A 27989-nucleotide genomic window follows, 5' to 3' on the forward strand; every position below is an offset into this window, starting at 1 on the left:
GTGACCCCGTATCTATTGCAGAGTAGTTACTAGAAGAGGAATGCAACACAGTGTGAGCCAACACAGTCGAGTCTGGATAAACTGTGGCTATGCATACAACAGCCATAACTGGCTTCAGTATAGGAGGAGATTCAGATTAGCATGAAGGTTATTCCAGTTGGACATTCCTAAACCCCACCCCCTACTCCTCCCTTCAAAGAGATTGAATTTCCTTTGCCTATTTTCTTTGGAAGAGGAGCAGTAGATGTGTGGTTGGTTGTTTCTTTTTCAGGAAGAGAGTGGAACGCTCTGTTGAGCTCTCTTTCTCAACGTGGATTTACAGTTTGGTGACCGAGGAGCAAATGAGCCTACATCTCTCCGTGGGAGGGAAAAGACGCCACGTTTTCCAAACCTAGGATTTATGCTTAGAGAAGAAGAAGCTTGACTTGGCTGAGGGACAGGGGGTTTCTCTTGTACCCCGGGATCATGGCCTGGCTGTTTGCTAGAAACTGTTGTGCAGAAATTGCCCCTGGAGGCAAATTGTCCTCTTACATATTCAGAGCGTGGAGCAAAGGGGCTCTAACTGCGTACATGCCAGAGGCCACCTCTTTTCCTGGACCAAAGGACCACCAAGGGTTGTACCAGGTATCTGTGGAACAAACAGATGCATTCTGGGGAGCACTAGGGAGAAGCCGGCTTCTGTGGATCAATCCTTTTCATTCTGTCAGTAACTGTAACCTGCAGCAGGGCCACTTGACCTGGTTCCTTGGAGGGCAGCTGAATGTAGCAGGTAAGGAGAAAACATGCTGTTCTTTTTTTTTTCTGCCTGTAGGGGGGAAATTCTAACTTCCGTAGACTGGATCCTTTTTTTATTATCCAGTATAAACACATTGTAGACGCGGGTGGCGCTGTGGGTTAAATCACTGAGCCTAGGGCTTGCTGATTGGAAGGTTGGCGGTTCGAATCCCCGCGACGGGGTGAGCTCCCATTGTTCGGTCCCTGCTCCTGCCAACCTAGCAGTTCGAAAGCACGTCAAAGTCCAGCGGGAAGGTAAACAGCGTTTCCGTGTGCTGCTCTGTTCGCCAGTCATGCTGGCCAAATGACCCGGAAGCTGTCTGCGGATAAACGCCGGCTCTTTCGTCCTATAGGGCGAGATGAGCGCACAACCCCAGAGTCAGTCACGACTGGACCTAATGGTTAGGGGTCCTTTTACCTTTACCTATAAACATTCCATTCAAGGTGGCAAAACACTTGAAGGAAGCTGGTGTGGGGCATTGCATGGAGCTGTGATGTGCATTCAAATCCCTCCTCAACCTTGAAGCTCACGCCGGGTAGCCATGGACTAGCTAACATTTCTCAGACTGGCTTACCCCACAGGGTTGTTGTGAGAAGAGAATCCATGCTGTTCTGGCCTCTTTGGGGAAAGAATAGGATAAAAATAAATGTGACAATAATAATATAATATACAGAAAAACAATAACAGGCCTTAAGGTGAGATTCATTGCCTTGTTGCTTTATTCCAGATCTGGGAATTATTTTATTTCTTATAGATTAGACCATAATCTATGGTTTTTGTGATAAAAGTTCTGTCCAAAACCTCTTGCAGTGTGCCTGGTTTTTGCACCCTGCAAGTTTAACATGCTGGGGTTCGAACGTTCACATTCCAGTCACACCAAATTTGAGTCCAGGGGGCTCAGACTGACTAGAAGAGAACCACAATATAATCAAATAATGAGAGGAAGCATCATGCAAGCATGTGGAACACACCATGTAAAATGTGTGGTGGGAAATATCTGGTTTCCCAAAGCACACTAATGCATAAAATTGTTTATTTGTTCAAGTATGTGGCTGTTCTGTTGCCTATTGTACACCAAACATTTTCCATTTTAGTGTTCAAAGATTTAGGGTGCAACCATTGGCCACATCTTTGTTTAAGAATTCTTCTGGGACAAGATATTGCTGCCACCATCTTTCTGTTCCTTTGAGTTGCCACATGATCTATTATTTATTTCACTAAATTTATATACCGCTTAGTTGCTGTTGTTATTGTTTAAAGAAAAACCCCCTCAAAGCGGCTTACAAAAAGAGTCTAGCCTGGTGCCGTATCAAGTACCCAGGTGCGATTCTATATCCTGACTGACAATGGTCTCCCAGGTCCTCGTCCAACAGTCTAAACGCTACACCACACTGGTTCTGTTGAAGGGTAGAATATATATATATATTTAAAATAACTAAGAAAAAGGAGATTGTAAAGTGGCAGAAATAGAGACTCGGTGAGCAGTAACCCACACCACGATTAACATAAACTGTTGAACTCTATCTATGATTTGCTGAGCGCCAAAGTGTCTCACATTGTACCAAACAGCTGATTATTCAGCTGTGTTCATTGCCTTAATAACTGCTATAGAGAGACTGGGGATTAAGAAATGAATCTGAGTGTCTAGTAAACAGAAGCGTACGTATTTGAAATGTAATGGGCTGAACCTTACTTTCCGCTACAATTTCAGATGGGCAAAATGAGCGACTGATGTAGTATGAGTTGTGAAACGAAATAATACAAGCTGTACAGCTAATCTATTACAGGATGTACAATCTACAAAGGTTGTGCAACTGATGTGTTTTGGGCTGTGCAAATAATTAACTTGGGATGTACAGCTTTGACTTCTGCATATTGATAATAGGTTGTGTAATTGACCTTAGGCAGTGTTGTTGACATGGGGCAACTGCTACCTGCACAATCTACTGTACAATTTGTTACAAATCAGCTGCAAAATTGTCACTCAGCAATCTGATGATGGCCAGTCTGTTCTTGTACATTTATAGAATACTTAATATCAATAATTCCAGTACTTTTATGTGTTAATAATATTTGTTATGCTTTTGTATATGCAGGAAACCACTCAGAGTGCCTGCAGCAATAATGACACTATTATTATTATTATTATTATTATTATTATTATTATTATTATTATTAACATTCCACTTTCTCTATAACATTGGATAAACTGCAGACACCTGAGCCTGTCATAATGAGCATCTTCTCTTTTAGTCAACTGTTTGGATAGACATGTCCACAAAGCCCCCAATAAAGTTGCCCTGATCTGGGAGAAGGATGAGCCTGGGCAAGAGGAACGGATTACATACAGGTAATTACTTGCCTTTTTGCACACCCAGACAAGGGAGGGGGAGATGCATTTAAAAACTATTCGGTTTTCTAATATGTGTGGACATCATTCGTCTGGAGAAAATGCCACAATGCAGTCAGTTTATAGTTCCCATTCCATAATGTTAAGCTCAGCCTGCAAGTTGCAATGATGTTCTTAATACTGCAATGCTGTGTCTTAATATCAGAGCTCAAATTTCAGTATATAAAGTGATAATTTTTAGGGATGGGCAACCTGTGGCCCTCAGGGCCGTCTTAAGCATATCTGGTGCCATGGTGCAAAGGTCCCTTTGGCGCCCCCCCCCCTTCCCAGAGTTGTCGACCTTTTCCCAAGCCTCTACAGGGATCATTCTCTTTCCACGGAGGCTTGGGAGGCAAGCTGCCCGCCCACCAGCCATATGGTTGACGGGGCACAGATGGCGGGCGTGCAGGGAAAGGGGAGGCCGCTGGCAAAGGTGCACAGCTCCTTCACTCACTGGGGCGTCCCTGAGAGGCCAGCGCCCTGGCGCAACACGCCACTAAGCCCAATAGGAAAGATGGCTTTGGTGGCCCTCTAGATGTTGCTAGACTCCAGCTGCCATCAGAGCAGGGCTACTCCAGTGTGGTGTAGTGGTTAAGAGTGGTAGACTCTTAGTCTGGGGAACCGGGTTCGCTTCCCCGCTCCTCCACATGCAGCTGGGTGACTTTGGGCCAGTCACACTTCTCTGAAGTCTCTCAGCCTCACTCACCTCACAGAGTGTTTGTTGTGGGGGAGGAAGGGAAAGGAGAATGTTAGCCGCTTTGAGACTCCTTCGGGTAGTGGGATATCAAATCCAAACTCCTCCTCCTCCTCCTCCTCCTCCTCTTCTTCTTCTTCTTCTTCTTCTTCTTCTTCTTCTTCTTCTTCTTCTTCTTCTTCTGTTTTATATACCAAGGGGGGGAAAGTTCCCTCTAGCCCAGTATGACATTAGCCTTCCAGATCTTCCTTATTCCTCTTACTTTTGATGGAAGATACAAGGGAGTCAGTGCTAAAGCTCATAAATGTGGTGCTCTGTAGTTATTGCCCTTAACATGATTCAGAAGAGACTGGTGGGTTTTTTTAAAGAGGGTATCTAAACAACCAGGTGTTTTCTTTGGACAGAGAATTGCTAGAGATGACATGCCGCCTTGGGAACACCTTGAAGCGACATGGAGTGAAGAAAGGTGACCGAGTCACCATTTACATGCCCCCGTGTCCGATGGCTGTGGCAAGTATGTTAGCCTGTGCCCGAATTGGAGCAGTACACACAGTGGTATTTGCTGGATTCAGTTCCGTTGCATTGGCTGACAGGATCCATGATGGTAAGAGCCTCCTTCCCCGAGGACTGTACCCGTCCTTTTCTTCATTTTTCTTTTATTAACTTTATATACAGTCTCAGGGACCAACTGAGTGTGCAGAAATAGTGATTTATATGCAAATATTTCTGCCGTCAATGTTCTCCTACCAAAAGTCCTTATGTATTAGAGCACTCTATCCTCCAGTCTTGATGGAAAGAAAAGTATGGAAAGGGGTGTCTTTTAAAAAAACTAAAAAAATCATTTTAATCATGATACTCTTTCCCTCCCTTCTCCTGCGTTGTAATCTTCCAACCCAAGCCTGATTCCAACAGCACTGTAGAGCTCATGGCAGGCTGTGGAATTACTCTATAACAAAGCACATTTGTGAAGGAATCTCTACCAGCATCAGGAAGGGATTTTCTAGAGGAAGGAATTCACCCCCTATATATAAAGTACTTGAGCTGTGAAGAAAGTGTAAAAAAAAGAAGTAAAGGACCCCTGGACAGTTAAGTCCAGTCAAAGGCGACTATGGGGTTGTGGTGCTTATTTTACTTTGAGGCCGAGGGAGCCAGCGTTTGTCCACTGACAGCTTTCTGGGTCATGTGACCAGCATGACTAAACCACTTCCGGTGCAATGGAACACCGTGATGGAAACTAGAGTCCGCAGAAATGCCATTTACCTTCCCGCCAGTGCAGTACCTATTTATCTACTTGCACTGGCGTGCTTTCAAACTGCTAGATTGGCAGGAGCTGGGACAAAGCAACGGGAGCTCACCCTGTTGCAGGGATTCGAACCACCTACCTTCTGATTGGCAAGCCCAAGAGGCCCTGTGGTTATACCACAGTGCCACCCAAGTCCCATGTAGGGGAAAAGGGTACAGTATGTTGTATCTGTATTGTTTTCTTTAATCTTCTTCAGCTCAGTCTGAAACAGTGATCACAGTGAACCAAGGCTTGCGAGGCGGCAAGTTGGTTGAGCTAAAGCAGACAGTGGACGAGGCTCTCGAATTGTGTCCAGAGGTGAAGCGGGTTTTCGTTTCAAGGAGGACTGATAAGAAGGTGCCCATGTCAGGCCTGGATCTGCTGCTGGAGGAGGTGAGAACCAATCAGTGGCGTAGCGTGTGCAAGGGGGGCCGGCCACACTGGGCGCAACATCTGGGGGTAGGGTTAGGGGGCGCAAATCCACGGGTTAGGGGGTGCAAATTACTTGCCTTGCCCCGGGTGCTGACAACCCACGCTACGCCACTGGAACCAATACCCCACTCATGGGCTGTATTTGAACATCATTGGTGGCTCCATAAGCCGCAGTTTATGTATGCCATAAGCTATAGATAAGCACTGGGGCAGCCTGCTCCTCTCATGCCTCTCTTCTCCTCCTCCCTCCCGCCAGCACATAACAGCATGGCGGCAGTGGTCATTCACAGTGCTCACCTGCCATTTCATACATTCATTTATTTAAAATGTTTTGATGCTGCCCTGAAAATATTCTAAACCTTCTCAAAGCAGTTTACAAAAAATAAAATAAAAAGTAAGGTATATTTATAAGATTCAATTAGCTGAAACATCAAAATTAAAATAAAATTTGAAATACATACATATTAGGATATCAGTACAGTGGTACCTCGGGTTACAGATGCTTCAGGTTACTGACTCCGCTAACCCAGAAATAGTGCCTCGGGTTAAGAACTTTGCTTCAGGATGAGAACAGAAATTGCACGGCGGCAGTAGGCCCCATTAGCTAAATTGGTACCTCAGGTTAAGAACAGTTTCAGGTTAAGTACGGACCTCCGGAATGAATTAAGTTCTTAACCTGAGGTACCACTTTAACAGTGAAAACTAAAATGGTAGAATATGTAATAGAGAACCAGCATAAATTGAAAGACTGAAACGTTTAAGGCCCATTTAAGAATAGTAAGGAAGGGAGCCAGGTAAACCTGCTATGGAAGAGCATTCTGTGAGGATGGGACCAGCACACAAAAGGCCCTGCCTCTCATGAGCTCATATATCCTACTGGCAGACATGTGAGCAGGGTCTCCATGACTGATGGTTCCTATATATAATACATTTCTGAAGCTGCTGTCAAACATCTGGGGGGGGGGGGAACCCACTATTTAAGCCTTCTTATATCCATTACTGAGATGTTATTGAGGAAGATGCTTTAGGAATCTGCATTAGGATCATCAACTTTTTTTTTTTAAAAAAGGTGCCAATAGCAGCTTCACCCTTTGGAGTGAGATTTTAGCAGTAGGGGAGGGGTATTTAATCCTGCTTGCACAGTTACCTGATTAAAATTCCCTGCCCCCCTAAAGAAAAGCTCCTTTTCTTTCTACAGAAATAGAACAATAAGGTAGAAATGGTGTGGTAGTGTCAGACTAGACAAGATGCTAAATATGTAAGTTGCAATAACACCTGCTTTTAAAAAGCATATAGAAGACATATGGGGTCTATTTTCATCATTTTTATGGGGATGGGCCATAGCTTAGCGGCAGAGCATCCGGACACTTAGTGTGTAGACAATGGCCCAATGCTCTGACATGCAGCTTTCTATGTTTCTACCCATATCAGTAGGAGCAATGGAGGCTATACTTGTGGAGCTAATATACTGTCAAGCTTCTTTCTTCAGCCATGAGAATTTGAGATAGGCTTAAAAAACACACCAAAAGCTTGGGGAAGTGGGGATGTGTGTGTGGAAAAGGTGGGCCCAGTCCCACTAAGCTTCCTTCTTAATTTGGCCCTTGGTGCAGGGGGAAGTGAAGGAGGCCCTGGGGGCTGTGAAGAGAGCCTACTGAGAGAGCTTCTCTGCTTCCTGTGACAGGAGATGATGAAGGAGGACGTGACCTGTGAGCCTGCTGCCTTGGAGAGTGAAGATTTACTGTTCCTCCTCTACACTTCAGGAAGTACTGGGAAACCCAAAGGACTGGTCCATACCCAGGCAGGTTATTTGCTGTACGCTGCCATCACACACAAGGTAAGTCCACACAAACGGTACAGAGCAGAGATATCCCGTAACTTCACAGAGGACAATTAAACCCTGCTAACCTGCCATATTTCCTTCTATGCATCTGCTATTGGAGAGCCGCGCAGGAGCTGCTGGCTATAATTTACTCCTCACTAAGGGAGAATCTGGCTGGTCACAGGCTCGACAGCAACTAAGCTGACAGCAGACCCAAAGCCAGGCATAGCGAGCAGCCTCAATCAAAACTGGTGTCTCACCATGATGAAAGCTGTGTAGACACTTTGGGGAACTTGTATTATTTGCCTTAAAGAGCTCAAATCAATTTCCGTACAAATGCAGACTGAGAAAGAGCTATGCTTAAAAGGCTTCTTGGATGATGAAAGCCTTCAGTAGGTGCCAAAAACAGAGACATTACCAGTCTAATGTTTAAGGGGGTGGATTTCCAAAGGATCGGTGCCATAACACTAAAGACTCTGTTCTTATATGGTGTGGCGTGGACCTCCTAATAAGTTGGTATATATAAGCAGCCCTCACAATGATTGACTCAGGTATATAAGGACTGAGGCAACATTTCACGTTATCTGTATAGGACTTTATACACCAAACCCAAAACCTTGAACTGACAGTAGCCCCGTCAGCCAATGCATTTATTTCGACAGCAGGGTAACATGTTGGTGATATTCTGCCCAAAGAGCAGTTAAGCTCTTGCATTTCCCACCAGCTACAGCTTCTGGACCAACCTCAAGGGAGAGTCCCACAAGGAGCGCATTGCAGTAATCCTGCCTGGAGGTTACCAATGTCAGTGGTCAGGATTTCACGGTCCAGAAACAGCCATATCTGTTGTACCAGACAAAGCTGGTCAAAGGCACTCCTAGCCACTGAGGTCACCTGGGCCTCCAGTGACAAAGATGGAGCCAGGAGCATCCTTAGAGTTCAAATGTGCTCTTTCAGGGGCAGTACAACCCCACCTAAAGCAAACAACTGAACAGTTATCCCGACTGTAGAGTTACCTTTTCTTTTTTTAAAAAAAAAAGATATTTATTGACATTTCAACATATTACAAAAATTAGAAAAAATAGAGAAAAAGAAAAAGAAAATACAAAATAAAAACAGTTAAAAACAAATCAGTCTTTCCATAACTTATCTTTCATTTACTTGTTTCTCTGACCTCCTCACACCTCCCCTTCTTGTATTCCAATTCAGTTGGTTAATTCAGCAAATCTTTTCCCTCTTTAATTTTATCTTACTCTTTTATCTTAATATATTATAGCTTTAAATTATCACCCGTTAACAATCCATTTTTACATATTCCTTAACATTGCTGCTAAAAAACCCACTTATCTTCAATCCAGCATCATTCTAACATTCATTAATTTTGCAATGTTTCTGTAAATAGTCTTTAAATTTCTTCCAATCTTCTTCCACTGACTCTTCTCCCTGGTCTCGGATTCTGCCAGTCATTTCCGCCAATTCCATATAGTCTGTAGAGTTACCTTTTCAGGGAAAATCTATTTAGTTTTTTAAAAGGTTGCCAATGACTTGTTTGCGATTAGAATCATAGCATCATAGAATTGTAGAGTTGGAAGGGACCCCAAGGATCATCTAGTCCAACCCCCTGCGATGCAGGAATATGGAGCTGTCCAAATTGGGGATCAAACCTGCAACCTTGGCATTATCAGCACCACACTAACCAACAGCCTGTTTGCAGTATTAAGCCCCCATTACAGATGCACTCTAAATCCCACTGCATTCAGTGGAGCTGACTGCCAGGTCAGTATGTAGAGAATTGCAAAAGTATAGATCAGTTCTAGATATGTCTTTCAAAAGTCATTCTCACTGTATTCAGCGGGGCCTATTCCCAAGTAAGTGTGCATAGGAGTGTAGCCTTTCTCTGGAAGTCTGATCCCAGGTTTACACATTCATATAACTGATAATGGGATTTAATTCTGAGTAAAAATGGTCAGTTCAGATGGAGAATCAAGTGAATTCATCATCATCAGAAATTACATTTTTAATACTTCTAGCTGCAATTCTTTGGCACAGGACATAGGAGAAGGCATCTGTGCAATATGTTACTTTGAGGCTACTCTGTGATTTGGTTCATCCATCTCCTAATGTATTATTTTTAAAAGGAAATGCAGACATTAGTGGCTATAAATTTGATTTCAGGAGCTGTGCTGGGGAAGGAATACTCAACCCTTTTTTTCATAGGCTACTATTGCAAATAAAATCCCCCCTCCCCAGCTGCTTCTGCCCTGGCAGGTTCTCATAAAATGGAGGGGAAGAGTTTTGCTCAGAAAAATGGCTCATAGGGAAAGGGTTAAGCATTCATCCAGTGTTCAAACCTACATTTTCCTGGAAAGGAAAAACAAAACAAAACAAAAAGTTGGAATATTGGCCACAGAGCTTCCAAATGCCTTTGAAAACCACAAGATTTCTGCAGGGGATTTCTGCTTTTTTCTCCCTGCTGAAAGCAGCACTCTTGGTGATGTCTTCATAACGAAGCAGCCCAGAGAATGGCAAGTTTCCATTGCAAACATGCAGACCCACACTCCTCAAGTCTGCGCCTCTGGAATCCTCATCTGTCACCAGGAGGATGACATTGCTACAGCAACCCCAATAACAATAAGCTCAGAGAGTGGGGAGGGGAGAGGGCACAGGGTATTGTTTTACATAACAGCTGCAGAAGCAACAGCCAGAAAACCTAGAGAGGATACATTTGATAACAATCTGGTTGAAAGGAAGGCAGGAAGTGAAACAAGAAATGGACCCAATAAAAATAGGTTTTGCCAAGTGGATCATCAGCCATGCAGTCCAGTTGTTGCTGAATATGCTGTAATATGCTGAATATTTTGCTCCAGGGCAGCATTAAAAAGCCAGCCACGTTTATAGACAGGAGACTAGGCAACAGAAATTACAACAAGCTCTGAAATGAAGATTGTTGGTTACAGCAAGGAACAATCAGGAGCACAATGTTAAGGTTGCAGTCACCTCTCTAGATGCCCCATGCCTGTCACATATGATGGCAGGCGTGGGGCAGATGAGTGTGGTTTGGGGGAATCTCATGAACCAGGCCTAAGGTAAAGGTAAAGGGACCCCTGACCATTAGGTCCAGTCGTGACCGACTCTGGAGTTGCGGCGCTCATCTCGCTCTATAGGCCAAGGAGCCGGCGTTTGTCCGCAGACAGCTTCCGGGTCATGTGGCCAGCATGACTAAGCTGCTTCTGGCGAACCAGAGCAGCACACGGAAACGCCGTTTACCTTCCCTCCGGAGCGGTACCTATTTATCTACTTGCACTTTGATGTGCTTTCGAACTGCTAGGTGGCCAGGAGCAGGGACCGAGCAACGGGAGCTCACCCCGTCACGGGGATTCGAACCGCCGACCTTCTGATCAGCAAGTCCTAGGCTCTGTGGTTTAACCCACAGCGCCACCCGCGTCCCAGGCCTAATTAGGCTCAAAAACAGTGTTGTCCAACCCTGCTGTTGATAGAGCCTGGTTTGCTGTGGCAAGCCATGCATACCCATCGTTTGTTCAGCAGAGGAAGCGAGAATGTCTCCTCCAGGCCTGGAGAGCATTTCTTGAATTTCTAATTGTAATTACAAGCTATGTAAAGGATGGAAGGACTTGGTCGGATCATTTTAAAGCAACAAGGGTGTTACAACTCTGGATAAAACAAGCATGGCCAGCAGGCCAAGCCACTTTTGCCACTACTGAGACCGATAATTGCTATGAACACCACTGCACCCAAACATGTGGTTTTTCCATTTTGTTGTTCTATGACATTGCTTCCCACTGGGCTTGTTCACACAATGCTTTTTAAAAAGAAGTATCTGTCTCTTGGCACCGTATTAGAAAAGTTTGTTTTACTCTAAACATGTCTGGCCAGAGATATTAAAGGGAAGAAAAACAGGAAGTATGAACGTTGGCAAGTTTTCCAGTACGGAAACAGTACCCCAACTATAGATAACTTTTACCCAACAGATGTTACGTAAACTTGTTGGGTGGAGAGGAAGTTGTTCTCATTTCTTACATCCCTTGCTTTTCTGCAGTATGTGTTTGACTACCATGATGGAGATGTCTTCGGCTGCATTGCAGACATTGGCTGGATCACAGGGCACAGCTATGTGGTATATGGCCCTTTGTGCAACGGAGGAACCACAGTCGTTTTTGAGAGCACTCCAGTGTACCCTAATCCAGGTAAAAAACAAAACAAAACAGTAGACACAATAAATGGCTGTAGGCAAGGCTGTTAATGTATGGAAGGGATGGCCAGCTGTTGCCTTAAAGTAAAGTTGATTTTGTAAAACCCCACTTCTTAGCTCTACCCTTGCCAATAAATACATTAATCAAGGTGCTGTCAATTTTTTTGCTCCGTTTCATTCTTAAGAAAAAGGAGCAGTGAGTCACTCTGCATACATATCCTAGCAGAGGCTGCATCCCAGCTTCCTTCCCTCACCAGTCTTGCTTGCCCTCCATGCCCTGCCAAGCCTCACCCCATTGCCAATGCTTCCTCCTCCCTTTACATTTGGACAATCTGCTCCAATTACATCAACACGCCAAAAAAGCCCTCTGTGGCTCACCTGGGCCGCTTGCCTGGGCAACCCACCTGCATCTGTGTCCTCCTGTTCCCTCTTCTTCACCAGATTCCTCCTTGCCTCACCTGAGTAGCCTGTCCATGTGTCCACCCAACCATGGGAGTGCTCAATTTTTAAATTAAATGAATAAAAGTTTCTGTGGTATTTTTTAAAGATTTTTTTTTTTAAGGTGAGTCACAGTTGGAGCGGTCAGTAAAACAAAAATGGAACAATTTATTTATTTTAATTAATGGGGGGGGGGCATGGAAGACCAAAAAAGCCCTTTGGTATCACAGTGAGGGAGAACTAGATGGTGGGGGGCCGAATGCAGCCCAAGGATCATGGATTAGATAAAGAAGAAGTTGTCAAGTTAAAGAGAGGCCAATTGGCCCGCTGAGAATTATGCTCATTCATGTCAAGTTGGGCTTCACGTGCTTGAAAAATACAACAAAGCATGGCTAATTCAAACACAGGGGATAATGACCACTTCCTGAGGTAACTGATTCCATCTTTTTATTTCAGGACGTTACTGGGAAACGGTGGAGAGGTTAAAGATAAATCAGTTCTATGGAGCCCCTACAGCTATTCGCCTGCTGCTTAGATACGGGGATGATTGGGTAAAGAAATATGACAGATCTTCCCTCAAAATCCTTGGATCAGGTAGCTATTGCACTGGATCTTTGCACTCCTATTCATGGCAAAGCCACATAAAAGAATAACCAAGTTTACAAATTTGGTCCAAAATTTCGCAGGAGGTGGATTGATGGAATCTGTGGTGCCCTCAGGTCAGGACTTTGGGGCAGAAGTCCAAGGCAGACTTGAGCCGGAGGGCCCCCAAACACATCGGAGCTGGCTTATCACACTTTGAAGTACCTGCAGTAATCCACATGGCCATCTAAAGAGCTCCTCACCCAAGACTATTCCAGTCCAGAGCCTAAAATTACACAACAGCTCTGCTGGGTGGAATGTGGAAATGATCAGACAGATCCAAATATATTTATATACTACAGTGGTATCTCGGGTTACAGACACTTCAGGTTACAGACACTTCAGGTTACAGACTCCGCTAACCCAGAAATATTACCTCGGGTTAAGAACTTTGCTTCAGGATGAGAACAGAAATCATGCTGTGGCGGCAGCGGGAGGCCCCATTAGCTAAAGTGGTACCTCAGGTTAAGAACAGTTTCAGGTTAAGGACGGACCTCCGGAATGAATTAAGTTCTTAACCCGAGGTACCACTGTACTACTGCTTCATAGAGAATATATAAGGGAATGCAAAAAGGACTGGCTGACAAGAGATTTCATTTATTCCATTGGACAGGGTGTTGTGACGTCTAAAGCTTGCAGGCGCTTCTTTCTTACAAGCTTTTTGCTTCTTTTCTTCCTCTTGCAGTGGGAGAACCTATCAACACAGAAGCATGGGAGTGGTACTTCAAAGTGGTCGGAGATGGACGGTGCCCTGTAGTTGATACCTGGTGGCAGACAGGTAGGAAGACTATCATTTTACACAACTTGTTAAGTAGGATCTGAAGAGAACCCGTGCAGTTTCGGTTATTTGCGCATAGGGATGTATTCAATCAATCAAGAAACCTGTCCCAGCAAAAGAAAAATGGATACAAAAACTTATGGAATATGCAGAAATGGCAAAACTTACTGGAAAAATAAGAAATCAAGATAGCAAACATTTTATAAAAGGATGGAAATGGTTTATTGAATATTTACAAACAAATTGTAAACAGATATGAACAGTGGCAGGATTATTGTAATAGCCTGCAGAGTATATATTTAAAGTAGATGAATAAATGAACAAATTAAGTTAATTTGGAGATGCAGGAAATATTAAAAATAAGGAACTGCAGAAAGAGGGGGAAGGAAGTCAAGTTTTTAAATGTTAAAATAACTGTAAAATTATTGAATGAATGAATAAATGAATGAATGAATGAATAAATAAATAAAACGAATGAATGAATGAATGAAACTTGTCTTCTCCCCATGCTCCTTATGAAGACCAGTGGCTCAGGCCTTTCTTGACATTCTTAACACAGGAAAAGCATATTTGCCTTTTGCATACAAAGAACTGGAGATCACACAAAGTAGAAATGTTTTCTTGTTAGCATTCTCTTACTGACCAGATTTCAAGGGTGTTGAAGTTTTGTTTTGTTGCTTTGTTTAGAAACTGGAGGCATCTGTATTGCTCCTCGACCTTCAAACCCAGGTGATGAGATCCTTCCAGCCATGGCCATGAGACCATTCTTTGGCATCAAACCTTCCCTTTTGGATGACAAAGTAAATTTTAATCCTATCTATCTAATCTACCTACCTACCTATCTATCATCATCCACTTTTATGCAAATTCTCAGTCATGTAGACAGCAATCAATATTAAAAAAGAACAGACACACATTAGCAAGAATCTCAGTCTAATGTGGCTTGTAGGTCAAGATTTTTGGAAGGATCAAGCAGAATTTGAGATCAGAAATCTACCATCAAGTGTTTCTTCCCTACAGATTTTCCTACTTTGAGAGTTGCTCTGTACAATCTCTCCTCCCGATTTCTTGCATCCTTTTGGGGATTTAGGATGGGCTACTCTCTGATCATTTACGCCAAGGCAGTTTCTGTATTATTTGTCACAATCATGGCCACTGAACAGAAGCTAGGGTTGAACTGAAGAGGAAACAGATGTCGCTAATTTGAATCAATGAACTAGCAAAGGCTAAAGAATTTTAAAATATTAGACAATTACCACGGACGCGGGTGGTGCTGTGGGTTAAACCACAGAGCTTAGGACTTGCTGATCAGAAGGTTGGCGGTTCAAATCCCCGCGACGGGGTGAGCTCCTGTTGCTCAGTCCCTGCTCCTGCCAACCTAGCAGTTTGAAAGCACGTCAAAGTACAAGTAGATAAATAGGTACCACTCCGGCGGGAAGGTAAACGGCGCTTCCGTGCACTGCTCTGGTTCGCCAGAAGCGGCTTAGTCATGCTGGCCACATGACCCGGAAGCTGTACACCGGCTCCCTTGATCAATAAAGCAAGATGAGCGCCGCAAGCCCAGAATTGGCCACGACTGGACCTAATGGTCAGGGGTCCCTTTACCTTTACCTTACCATGGAATAAGAGAAATCGATAACTAGGCTCCAGTGCCAAAGAAGATTCACACTCTGCAATGAGAAAACCCAAATCTTGTTATAAGAAGTATATTTTTGTGGAGGTGTTCCTAGATGTTTGTCCACAGACATAGAAGCTTGCTTTTAAAACAAAACCCCCGGAATGCTGAATTACAAGCTACTTCCTTGGTTGCACAGCATGAGCTAGACTTGCAGAATACATTACATTGTCATTCATTCATTTATTTTTTAAGAGAACCCCATATTTCTTGTTTTCAAGGGGAAAGTCTTAACACAGAATGATGTCTCTGGAGCACTTTGCATTTCTCAGGCATGGCCAGGCATGGCCAGGACCATTTTCAATGACCACCAGAGGTTCGTGGAGACCTACCTGACGCCTTACCCAGGTACAGAATTGTAGAGAGGGAAAGGGGAAAGGAGAGCAGTGAAGGGTTACTTCCATGGGTTCTTTAGGGCATATGTATTCAAGAGGTTTGTGGAACCAGAGAAAACTGGGGTACAACTTCTTAGTCAAACTAAGGACACAGCACCATTCACCCAATCAGCAATTGCCTGAACAAGTTTTTAGAAGTAAATAGCAGGTACTTGGGGCCTGATCTGGATCCTGGCAGGGGTATAGGGCCTCTCGCTGTCCCCTTGTGAAAGCGATGAGTAGAGAACATACTGAACGTGTACCTGTAGCCGCACATTGCAATAGAAGATCTGTTATGAAGAACAAGCTGTCTTTCAGTGAAGCTCTTCTCCCCATGGAAGAACCCCAGGATCCCCCAGGCTAGTTTAAAATCTATTGCCTTCAGCACGTTAGAAGTGAAAATGTTGTCTTGTTTTGATCCTCCTAGGATATTTTTTCACTGGGGATGGAGTATATCGGACAAGCAAGGGATACTACCAGTTGACAGGCCGTCTGGATGATGTCATCAACATCAGTGGGCACAGGCTGGGCACGGCTGAGATAGAAGACGTTGTGGTAAGAAATTGTGTTATGTCTATAGAGAGTTTACTAGGTCTCACAGAAGCAGCAGTTGCCACAGTAGTCTCTGCCATGTCTTAGCAGCAGCCTACAAAAATGGGCATGTGCTACAAGTTGGCAGCTGCCACTAGCTGCTGCAGGACTGAGGCCTGCAAGTTGTATGATGTCTTGCCAATCCTTTTACTTTGCCAATGCTCCTCCAGCATTGATTCTGAGCAAGGCAGGGAGGGGATGACAGTACTTGAGAAGGCAAAACAAATTTGATAACCAGAAGGATGTAAATTAATGTCTCCATTTTTATTTATTTAGTAAACTAAACAGTGAATCCCAGTTGCAGAATTTGTGATTTCTACTCACAGAATTCAGCAGGTACTGGAATCTCAAATGCCTCAACTAATAATTTACTGAAGTCACCTCAGGGAGACTTTAGTGTTCTGCTAAAATGGGCTTAGAAGAAAAGGTCCTGAACTACAAGACTTCAGAAGAGATGCCACAGCATTGTTAGTTACCAAAGTATACCTATGATTGCTTCTCTTCTCACAGTTGGACCACATTGGTTTTCTGAAGATGTCATCTCACACAGTACATCATTCCCTGGTAGCATTCTTTGCTTGAGAGCATCTTCAGCTTAATATTCTTTTTTTTTTTTTATAAATATTTATTAAGTTTTACATAAACAATAAAGAACAACATAAACAACACATAACACAGAAAAAATACACAAACATAAAACACAAAAACAACAGTAATAAACAATAAAAATAGAGAAAATTAAAAAAAAAAATACCCTTTTTATCTTCATAATGACCTTGCATTTACTTGTTTCTGCGACTTCCCCCAACCTCCCTACTCTGTATTCCAAATCAAATGTTCTGTCTGCAAATTCTTTCCCTCTATCATAATTTAAATTTCTCATCATCTTAAATCCATATCCCATAATTATATTTCCTTCAGTCTAGATTTTAGATCTTTTTCTGTTCACCTTTCTTGCTAAAAACCAGTCACCTTCAGTCCGATATCTTCAAATGTTCGTTATCTTGCAGTATTTCTGTAAATAGTCTTTAAATTTCCTCCAATCTTCCCTCACCGTCTCTTCTCCCTGGTCTCTAATCCTGCCGGTCATTTCTGCTGATTCCATGTAGTCGATGACTTTCATCTGCCATTCTTCCAGAGTGGGTAATTCTTCTGTCTTCCAATACTGTGCAATAAGTATTCTTGCTGCTGCTGTAGCATACATAAAGAAAATCCTATCTTTCTTGTGCACCTGTTGGCCAACCATGCCCAGGAGAAAGGCTTCTGGCTTCTTCGAAAATGTGTATTTAAACACTTTTTTCAGCTCATTATAAATCATCTCCCAGAATGCCTTAATCTTAGGGCACGTCCACCAAAGGTGAAAGAATGTGCCTTCAACTTCTTTACATTTCCAACACTTATTATCGGGCAAATGGTAAATTTTCGCAAGCTTGACTGGTGTCATGTACCACCTATATATCATTTTCATTACATTCTCTCTTAGGGCATTAGATGCCGTAAATTTTATACCGGTGGTCCATAACCGTTCCCAGTCAGCAAACATTATATTATGGCCCAAGTCTTGTGCCCATTTAATCATCACTGATTTCACTTCCTCATCCTGTGTATTCCATTTTAGTAGCAAGTTATACATTCTTGACAAAATCTTAGTTTTGGGTTCTAACAATTCTGTCTCCAATTTTGATTTTTCCACCTGGAAGCCAATTTTTCTATCCATTTTAAATGCTTCCATTATTTGATGATAATGGAGCCAATCTCGGACTTTACTTTTTAATTTATCAAAACTCTGTAGTTTCAATTTGTCTCCATCTTGTTCTAAAATCTCCCAATATTTTGGCCAGTTTGCCTCCATATTGAGCTTTTTTAGTGCTTTTGCTTCCATTGGGGACAACCACCTTGGGGTCTTGGTTTCAAGCAAGTCTTTATACCTCATCCAAACTTTAAACAATGCATTCCTAACAATGTGGATTTTAAACATTCTATGCACTTTAACCTTGTCATACCATAGATATGCATGCCAACCAAAAACATTGTTAAATCCTTCTAGATCCAACATGTCAGTGTTTTCAAGAAGTAGCCATTCTTTTAACCAACAAAAGGCTGCCGCCTCATAATAAAGTTTCAGGTCTGGCAGGGCAAAGCCCCCTCTTTCTTTTGCGTCGGTCAATATTTTAAATTTTATCCTTGGCTTTTTGCCCTGCCAGACAAATCTGGATATATCTCTTTGCCACCTCTTGAAACAATCAATCTTATCTATAATTTGCAGTGTCTGAAACAAAAACAACATTCTTGGCAATACATTCATCTTTATCACAGCAATACGACCCATTAAGGAGAGTTTCAAATTAGACCATATATCTAGATCTTTCTTTATCTCCGACCAACTTTTCTCATAATTGTCTTTATATAAATTTCCATTTTTCGCAGTCATAGTAATACCCAAATATTTCACTTTTTTCACTACTGCCAATCCTGTCTCATTCTGAAATCTTTCTTTCTCAATTTCTGTTAGATTCTTTGTCAAAACTTTGGTTTTTGTTTTGTTCAATTTAAACCCTGCCAGTCGACCAAACTCTTGGATCAGTTCTAAGGCTCTTTTCACACTGGATTCTGGCTCCTGTAATGTCAGAACTAGGTCATCTGCAAATGCTCTTAATTTATATTGTTTAGCTCCGACCTGAATCCCTCTGACCAATTGGTCCTTTCTAATCATATTCAGCAACACCTCCAGGACTGATATAAACAGCAAAGGAGAAATTGGGCAACCTTGTCGCGTACCTTTCTCTATTCTGAACTCCTCAGTGATTACACTGTTTACAATTAACTTAGCTTTTTGTTCAGAATAGATTGCACCTATACCATTTTCAAATTCCTGACCTACCCCCATACTTTGGAGATTTTTCTTCATAAAACTCCAAGAAATATTATCGAAGGCCTTCTCCGCATCCACAAATATTAGAACCGCCTTAGTATTTATTTTTTCTTGTAAAAATTCCAGAATGTCTATTATATTCCTTACATTATCTGATAAATGTCTTCCTGGGAGAAAGCCTGCTTGGTCCTTATGAATCTCCTCTATTAAAACCTTCTTGAATCTTCTAGCCAGAATATCTGCAAAAATTTTGTAATCCACATTAAGTAATGATATTGGGCGGTAGTCTTTGAGTTGGTGTTTCTGAGTCTCTACCTTTGGTATAAGTGTAACAAAAGCTTCTTTCCACGTATCTGGTGCCTTCTCCCCCTGAAGTATTTTGTTACAAACTTCTTTCAATGGCTGAATTAGCCAGTCTTTCAGTGCTTTATAATATCTAGCAGTCAGTCCATCGGGTCCTGGAGACTTGCCCAGTTGCATATTCTGAATGGCACTCTCGACCTCTTGGTCTGTTATGCTATAATTCAATTTCAATCTATTCTCTTGAGATATTTTCGGTAGCCCATTCGCTTTCAAGAATTTCTCTATGTCTACTTCCTTCTGGGGTTGTTGAGAATAAAGCTGTTTAAAATATTTTTGAAAAGCGGTCCTTATTTCTGTAGGGTTCTGAATAGTTTTTCCTTCCACTTCTAGATTTGTTATTGTATTCAACTTTTGTCTCTTCTTAATTTGCCAAGCCAATAATTTCCCACACTTGTTTGCAGATTCAAAAGTTCTCTGTCTCATTTGTCTGATCTTCCACTCAATCTCTTGATTTACCATTTGCATATATTCCACTTGATATAATTTAATCTCTCTTAGAGTTTCCTTTGAATTTGGCTTTAATCTCAATCTCTTTTCTCCTTCATTGATCTTTTCCAAGATCTTTTCCCTTCTTTCCTTTTGTAATCTCTTTTTAAGCGTATTTTGTTGTATCAAGAACCCTCTCATAACAGCTTTACTTGCATCCCATACGATTCTTTTCTCCACCGTCGTGTTCAAATTTATCTCGAAATAGTCTTTCAAAGTTTTCTGGGCCTTTTTGTTCACTTCCTCATCCCTGAAGAGAGAGTCGTTCATTCTCCATCTGAAAGAACCAGTTGGTAGTAAGTTCATTCCCATCTTTACTGCATTATGGTCGGAGCAAGTTTTTGGGCAGATTTCCACCTTTTTTATATTTGGTGCCAGTCCTCGGGTGATCCATATTTGGTCGATTCGTGTCCAAGTCATTTTAGCTTCAGAATAGAAGGTTCCCTCTCTTCCTAACGGGTTTTTGGTTCTCCAGATGTCAATCAAGTCCAGGTTATCAGTCAAATCAAAAAAGGTTTTCGGTAGTCTACCATCCTTGGTGACCACCTGTCGTTGCGCCTTGTCCATATTTGTTGAAACAACTCCATTCATATCTCCCATCAAAATCACACTGTATTCCAAATATTCATTCAGTGTCTCATGCAGCTTCTTAAAAAACTCGGATTTTCCCTCGTTTGGTGCATACACTCCTACTATCAGATACTTCTGTCCATGGTACTGTATTTCAATTGCCAAATATCTTCCATGTTCATCCTTAAACATAAATTTTGGTGTAAGGCTCTCTTTGGCATATATTACTACTCCTCTTTTTTTGACTTTGTCAGATGAGATAAATTCTTGACCCAATCTTTTGTTAATTAAAATTTTCCTATGGAGCCTGGTCACATGTGTTTCTTGTAAGCAGATCAAGTCCAATTGTTCTTTCTTTAAAATATGGAATATCGATTTCCTCTTTCGAACTGAGTTGAGGCCATTACAATTCCAGCTTAGAAGTTGCAGAGACATGATGAATTTATTCTGTTATATTCCTCCAGATGCTCCCTCTGTCTTGTCTTTATCTGTCAAGTCCGGCGTTGTCCTCTTCTTTCTGTTTCGTTTCGGCCTTGCTCCTGTCTTGTCTTCCTCTCCCTCCTCTGATGACTCCAAGGAATCTGCTACTTTTAATGTTCCTTTCTGTAGGTCCTCTCCATAAACTTCTAAAAAGGCGTTCTTGTCTTCCACTGATCTTACTTTTGTCTTTCTTCCCTTGATACTGAAGGAGAGTCCTTCCGGAAATTCCCACCTGAAAATGATGTTGTTTTTTCTTAATTGAATAACTAGATCTTTATAATTCGATCTAAGGTCCAGAAGATGCTTTGGAATATCCTTGAAGATCTCGACTTTGGATTGATTAATTATCAATGATTTTTGAAAATGTAGTCCCAAAATCTTGTCTCTTTCTTCTTTGGTTCTAAATGTAACCAAACAGTCTCTAATTTTGATCTTCTTGCTTGTTCTTCCCAGACGAAAGGCACTCAGGATCTTAAATTCCTCCTTCTCAGGCTCCAAAGTCCAAAATTTCTGAAATTCTTGTGTCAGAAGGTCCCGCAGGCTTCCTTCCTCGATCTCTGGAACGTTTCTAATTCTCAGATTAGTTTGTTTATCTTTTAATTCCAGCATAGAAAATCTTGCTCTATACTCCTCCAATTGCTTGCTCATCGGTGGCAATTTCTCCTCTGTAGCAGCTGCAACCCCCCTTGCCTCCTCAGCAATTTTTCTTGTCTCAACCGACGCCTCAAATAATTCCTTAATTGAGGCTGTATTCTGTTTTATACTGGCAGAGTTCTGTTCTATCTTTTGGAAGGCCTCTGTTACCCCTTTGTTTGTTTCTTCAACTTGACTTTTTACTTCCACAACTTGTTTTTTAGTTTCTGACACTTCTTGTGTCAGTTTGTCTAGGGATCCCTGTACCCTTGCAAATCCTGCAGTAATAAGGTCTTCTGTCCCAGACATTTCTTTTACTTTGGGTATAACAGAGGCACTTCCTATAGGTTCAGGGAAGGATCCCCTCCTTCCCGTGTGAAAAGATTTACCAGATCTTGTTGTTTTGTCTTGAAATTGCTGTAATTTTCCTTTTCCCTCTGCCATAAGCCACCAGTTTCAAGGTTACTCTGCAGCTGCAACTTATTTACCAGTTCAAGGGAAGAGAGTGGAATTTTCCTCTATTTACTTTGTATCCCTGCAGTAATTTCAGTAGCCACCAGGGGGACCTCGGAAATATTACTATTAAAAAAATACAATGTATCACCTTCTCTCTTTTCACAACCGATTCGAAACAGTAATGTCCACAATACCAAGTTTCAAGTAGAATTCTCTTGTCCTGGTGGGCTGGCTCCTTCAAACACTTAAATATTCTTTTGAATGCTTCACAGTCTTTCACAGTCTTTTAAGACTTCACTTTCACTTTTGGCAAACCAAAACGGCAGTCCGGACAGCTTCCCTGCTGCCTGGGGGGGGATTTTCTATTGTCCTTTAGCCAAATCCAAATCTATTCACAATCAAACGTCTAGGCAGTATATCTTAGTCTTATAAGTCTCTTTGATCAGACAGAATGTCCCTCCATTTTCCCCCTCCCCTTCTAATAGCAGTGGGGGGGGGACTTTTAACGTCCTTTGACGGCTCAGGACGATATTTCTCAATCACAGAGACCTTTCATGCAGGCAAAAATATCTTTCCTATCTTTTCCCCTCTCCTCTCCTGCTTCCGGAGAGGGGGTCTTGTCTTAAGATTTTCGGATTTTTTATCCTTTCAAAGACGTCTTTAAAGGTTTTAGTCCACAGAGTCTTTGCTTTAAACTATTTACACAGCGGAAGGCTGGCTTCCTGTTTAGACCTTACCGCTTCGGGTTCAAATTACTTCTCTCTTTTACTTCAAGTCCCAATTCTAATCCAACATTCAAAATCTTGCTTTTCTTTGAAGTTTTAACTTCCCCTACTCACGGGTACTTCTTTTCTTTTGTAATCCAAATTGTCTCAGGAAAAAGCCGGCGCTCTCTCGGCAACAGCTGCGCGACGTCACTCCAGAGAAGTAGCGATCGACTCTCAGTGCCTCGCCACCCCCGCCCCGCTCAGGAGCCTTTACCAGACTCCTTTTACGTTTGGGGGGGGCGCAAATGGCACCCACCGAGTCCCACGGCCATAGGCTTCCTCCGCCTACGGTTTCAAGGGTCCACCGCGTCGCCGAAGCGGTAAGACCCCAGTTTCTCTGGAGCTCTTCCCTCCGAGGATCAAAGGGAAGCCGCCATCACCGCCGGCGCTCGGCTCCGGAAGCTCCAGCTTAATATTCTTTCTGACTTACCCTATATTTTTGTCCTATAGCATAAACATTCAGAGGTGGTACTTGGTCCCTGGTCCCTCTTTACAACTGGTGTATCTGATCTGTATTAACAGTGATAAATAGTAAAGTGGGGACTGGGCCTATCACAGCCTTTTACCCTGTCAGGAGCAAGGCCAGAGCTCAAGGATAATGATGATGATAATGATAATAATGATAATAATAATGATGATGATAATAATGATGATGATAATAATAATAATAATAATAATAATAATAATAATAATAATAATAATAATTTATTTATACCCCGCCCATCTAGCTTGGCTTCCCCAGCCACTCTGGGTGGCTTCCCAAAAAAAATATTAAAATACTGTCATACATCAAACATTAAAAGCTTCCCTAAACAGGGCTGCCTTCAGATGTCTTCTAAAAGTCTGGTAGTTGTTGTTCTCTTTGACATCTGGTGGGAGGGCATTCCACAGGGAGGGCGCCACTACCGAGAAGGCCCTCTACCTGGTTCCGTGTAACTTGGCTTCTCGCAGTGAGGGAACCGCCAGAAGGCCCTCGGCACTGGACCTCAGTGTCCGGATAAAACGATGGGATGGTGGGAGTTGTAGTCCAACAACATCTGGGGACTCACAGGTTGAGAACTGCTGCTTTAAGTGAATCTTACCACAGACCTGCCTGTGTTTCAGAATAAGCACGGGGCAGTGGCAGAATCAGCTGTGATTGGATTTCCTCACAAGATCAAAGGAGAAGGTGAGCAATTCAAGTCTAGCTGCTAATGCTTGCACCCCCTTGAGTGGCTCTCCAGTGGGATTTTTCTTTGCATGTTTACTGCATTATTGGGAAGGGTAAACAGGAGCAAAGAGAAGGATCTCACTCACAGCATCCACATGGGAACTTCTAATGGTAGCTGGAGTGAGTGCCTGCTTATATCTATTCCTGGGCTTCCAAGACTGTGAGGACGGGGGGGGGGGGGGCGGGGACACCAGTGGTCTGTGAACATTCAAGCATTCTGTGGCATGGCTGTGGATTTGTGGTGGAAGATGGGCGACTGCACACCATTGTATTAAAAATTCATAGGCTCTTCAGTTGCAATTTATATTGCTGTTTTTATTTCTTATACAGTGGTACCTCGGGTTAAATACTTAATTCGTTCCGGAGGTCCGTTCTTAACCTGAAACTGTTCTTAACCTGAAGCACCACTTTAGCTAATGGGGCCTCCTGCTGCTGCCGCGCCGCCGGAGCACGACTTCTGTTCTCATCCTGAAGCAAAGTTCTTAATCTGAAGCACTATTTCTGGTTTAGTGGCGTATGTAACCTGAAGCGTATGTAACCCGAGGTACCACTGTACTGTATTTTACTGTACTGCAGCTTGAATTCTATATGGAATTCAAGTTGCAAAACAACACAACATATAATAAATAAAAGCAATTAAAAATCACACAGCTTCTAGCACCGCACGTTACAATTGCTGCAACAGGCAGGGAAAAGCGGGGGGGGGGGGGGAGTGGTCCGCCAAGGCCCCACGTAATTTTCAAGTGGTCCGTGAGAAAAAAAGTTTGGGAACCACTGATCCAGTTTATTCAAGCCTTGACAGGGAGAAGTGACAGAGACCAGCTGTTGAAAAGACGTGCTGTGGGCCAGGGAAGGATGGCGAGAACAGAGGAAAAGAATGTACAGTAGCCAAAAACTCCCAGACTTCCACCTGCATGTCTGCAGAGGCCTATTTTATTGTACGGAGCACATAAGGCTGTCAAATTGATCTTGTAACACAAGCCTGAACTTTTTTTTACAGCACAAAATAATAAATATAAATAAATAAATAAGGAAGATAATTATACCCCACTCTTCTTTTTATTATTTACCTATGTATTCATTCATTTTTTATTTATTTTTATTATTTACAAGCAACTGCCCTCTTGCGCACAGTCAGCACCACGTGCTCCTGCTAACACACATGCCCAAAACGGCACTGAAAGGGGGTAGAATGGGTCAGGAATCTCTGCTTGTGCGTGTCCTGGTGATGCGCACATGTGGCCTGGAACAGAAACCCTGCGCAAGGGGGAATTCCCCTGTATTAAATTTATAAACCGTCCTTCATTCGAAGATCTCAGCGTGGTTCACAAGACAAAATGCAAATGCATCACTCACAGTTGCGTGCATATATATATATTAAATCGCATGGGACAAGTCAACAAAAGAGACTGGGTCAGCAATTAAAACAAAGTCACAAAACCAAATAAAAGGGATTGCATATTGAAGCCTCCTTGCAGCATACTTCTTACTTTGGCATGGAAGTAATTGCTGATGCTCCCGGCCACATGAATCCACATTGAAACTTTCCCCCCTGGAAACTGGAGTGTGGAGTTTATGATATTACTTTCGCTACATGAGCAGCAGCTGCTTGGCAGGAGGTGCTGTTCTGCAAAAAGTAACACCCGAAGGGGCTCTTCGTTTCCGTTTTACTGACACCAAGAGATGGCAGAGGGTTATGACAGGAGTAGAAGCGGCAGTCTGCTTTGGCAGGCACTTCTACGCTTGCTGATGGCGCATCCTTCTCCTGGCTTCCTCTTTCCACAGGTGCCTATGCCTTCATTGTGCTGAAGAAGGGCTCTACTCTCTCTCAAGAGAGCCTGGCCTCCGAGCTTCGAGGGCTCGTCTCAAAAGAAATTGCAAAGTATGCAGCACCGGAATATATTCAGGTAACAATCTGAGCGATTTTCCTCTTCTGCACATCTGCATCACTTTGCGCTACATAGTGCTGCATGTTCAGGGAGGGATTTAAGGTGATTGTTTCATCAGCGCACACATTTCAGCTTCCCAGGAGGAACAACCCCTCACATCTCAGCGCCATGTGCAGAGTTTTTGGGGCTGCCTCGACCACCCAAGAGCCAACTTGGGTGTGCATGCGCAGCGGGGAGGTTGCACTAATGGAAGCCTTTGTGGAGACTTCCACTAGCGGGACGAGTTAATTGAATCCACAGAGCCTAGGACTTGCCGATCAGAAGGTTGGCGGTTCGAATCCCCGTGACGGGGTGAGCTCCTGTTGCTCGGCCCCTGCTCCTGCCAACCTAGCAGTTTGAAAGCACGTCAAACTGCAAGTAGATAAATAGGTACCACTCCAGTGGGAAGGTAAACGGTGTTTCCGTGCGCTGCTCTGGTTCACCAGAAGCGGCTTAGTCATGCTGGCCACATGACTGTATGCCGGAAGCTGTATGCCGGCTCCCTTGGCCAATAAAGCAAGATGAACGCTGCAACCCCAGAGTCAGCTATAACTGGACCTTAATGGTCAGGGGTCCCTTTACCTTTAAGGGCAGGATCTAGGGTAAAAAGCATACAAACCAGCTGTGTAACCACTGCAGTAATATTTCTAAATATTTTTTTAAATGGGCTAAAGTATTCAGATCCTTCCATTCTCACTGCTGGTTTCCTCTAGAACAGCAGCAATGGCCACATTAAGGATCTTGTGGCTTCCAAGAGTGCCTTTAGGATGCATCAGTTCCCTTCCAACACGCCCTGCATACATTTCATGTTATGAGAGCAAATACATGTGTGTAGACTGCCTTGAGCAAGTTTACTTGAATTTATATCCCACCCTTCCTCCTAGGACCTTAGGGTGGCATGGATATTTATTGACTTCTCTCTCCCCTTTTTTAATTCTCACAACAACCTTGTGCTATGTTAAGGCTTGGAGATAGTGGCTGGCCAAGGATGGTTCATGGCCAAGTGGGGATTTGAATTTGGATCTTTCCAGTATTAAGTCTGGCACTGCACTAGCCTGGGCTCACTCTGACACATAGCATGATAGCTCCTAAAAGCCTAATTTGCCTCCGTTCCAAATACAGTCGTATCTTGGAAGTCGAACGGACTCCATTCTGGAAGTCTGTTCGACTTCCAAAATGTTAGAAAACTGAATTGTGGCTTCTGATTGGCTGCAGGAAGCTCCTGCAGCCAATCAGAAGCCATGGAAGCCCCATCAGACGTTCGGGTTCCAAAACAACGTTCATAAACCACAACAATACTTCCGGGTTTGCAGTGTTCGGGAACCAAAACGTCTGAGTTCCAGGGTGTTCAGGATTCAAGTTACGACTGTACTGCCTTCTAAGAGCTGGCCAAATTGCTGTTGCTCTAAAAGCTAGGATTTGTTCCTAAGGGCAATGAGCAAGATGAGGGTTGAGGGATTGCCCTGAGGAACTAGTAGGAGGAGTGTGGCTGCAGCAGAGTTCCAGATGCAAACGTGTGTGTGTGTGTGTGTGTGTGTGTGTGTGACTTCAAGTACATTTCACTTTCTCAGGTTAATGTCAGCAATGTACACTTCCCAGCCTTGCTCTAACCCTTGTTTTCCTGTTCAGGTCGTTCAACGTCTGCCCAAGACTCGCTCAGGGAAGATTATGAGGCGAGTTTTGAAGAAGATTGTAGAAAACAAAGCAGATGAGCTGGGAGATCTGACAACCTTGGATGATCAAGAGACAGTGAAAGACATCATTGAGGGACACAAGCAGATTCAGAAGCGACAGCAGGGGCGGTAGCTCAAAAGCTCTCTCAACAGATAAAGGAAGCATCGCTCAGAGTATTTTGCAAGCAGCAGCTATTCCACACTTGTTATCCCTTTCAGAAGAGGGAGTGAAAGAATTCCAAAGCAACCATCATTTTCCAAGACGGGGAAAGAATGTGCTTATTAAGGCTGGACACAAAGTCTCTTCCCTCCCTCAGACTCCCAGCTGTGTATGGATTCCAAGGCTTATGTATTGTAGCAGAAAGCTGGGGTTTTGCTTTTTTTGCAGCCGAAGTCTGCAGTGAAGAATCTCCAAACCAAATAAACTTCAAGTTAAAAAGAAAATTCACACTGGA

The 27989-nt window shown here is 43.0% G+C and overlaps 1 protein-coding gene across 1 annotated transcript; it reads left to right on the forward strand.

The window, feature by feature from the left end:
* The first annotated feature begins 19 nt into the window (after positions 1-19).
* LOC310680389 (acetyl-coenzyme A synthetase 2-like, mitochondrial) lies at positions 20-27978 on the forward strand. Its single transcript, XM_083447081.1, has 14 exons — positions 20-769; positions 3029-3125; positions 4263-4462; positions 5358-5533; positions 7254-7406; positions 11446-11593; positions 12493-12630; positions 13364-13456; positions 14144-14256; positions 15353-15479; positions 15933-16060; positions 23828-23891; positions 25719-25840; positions 27491-27978. Exons 1-14 carry the CDS (start codon positions 466-468, stop codon positions 27665-27667), a joined length of 2040 nt encoding a protein of 679 aa, XP_083303207.1. The 5' UTR covers positions 20-465; the 3' UTR covers positions 27668-27978.
* Positions 27979-27989: the final 11 nt, after the last annotated feature.

This window comes from Podarcis tiliguerta, assembly GCF_965153285.1.
Source record: "Podarcis tiliguerta genome assembly, chromosome: 1".
NCBI classification, from domain to species: Eukaryota; Metazoa; Chordata; class Lepidosauria; order Squamata; family Lacertidae; genus Podarcis; species Podarcis tiliguerta.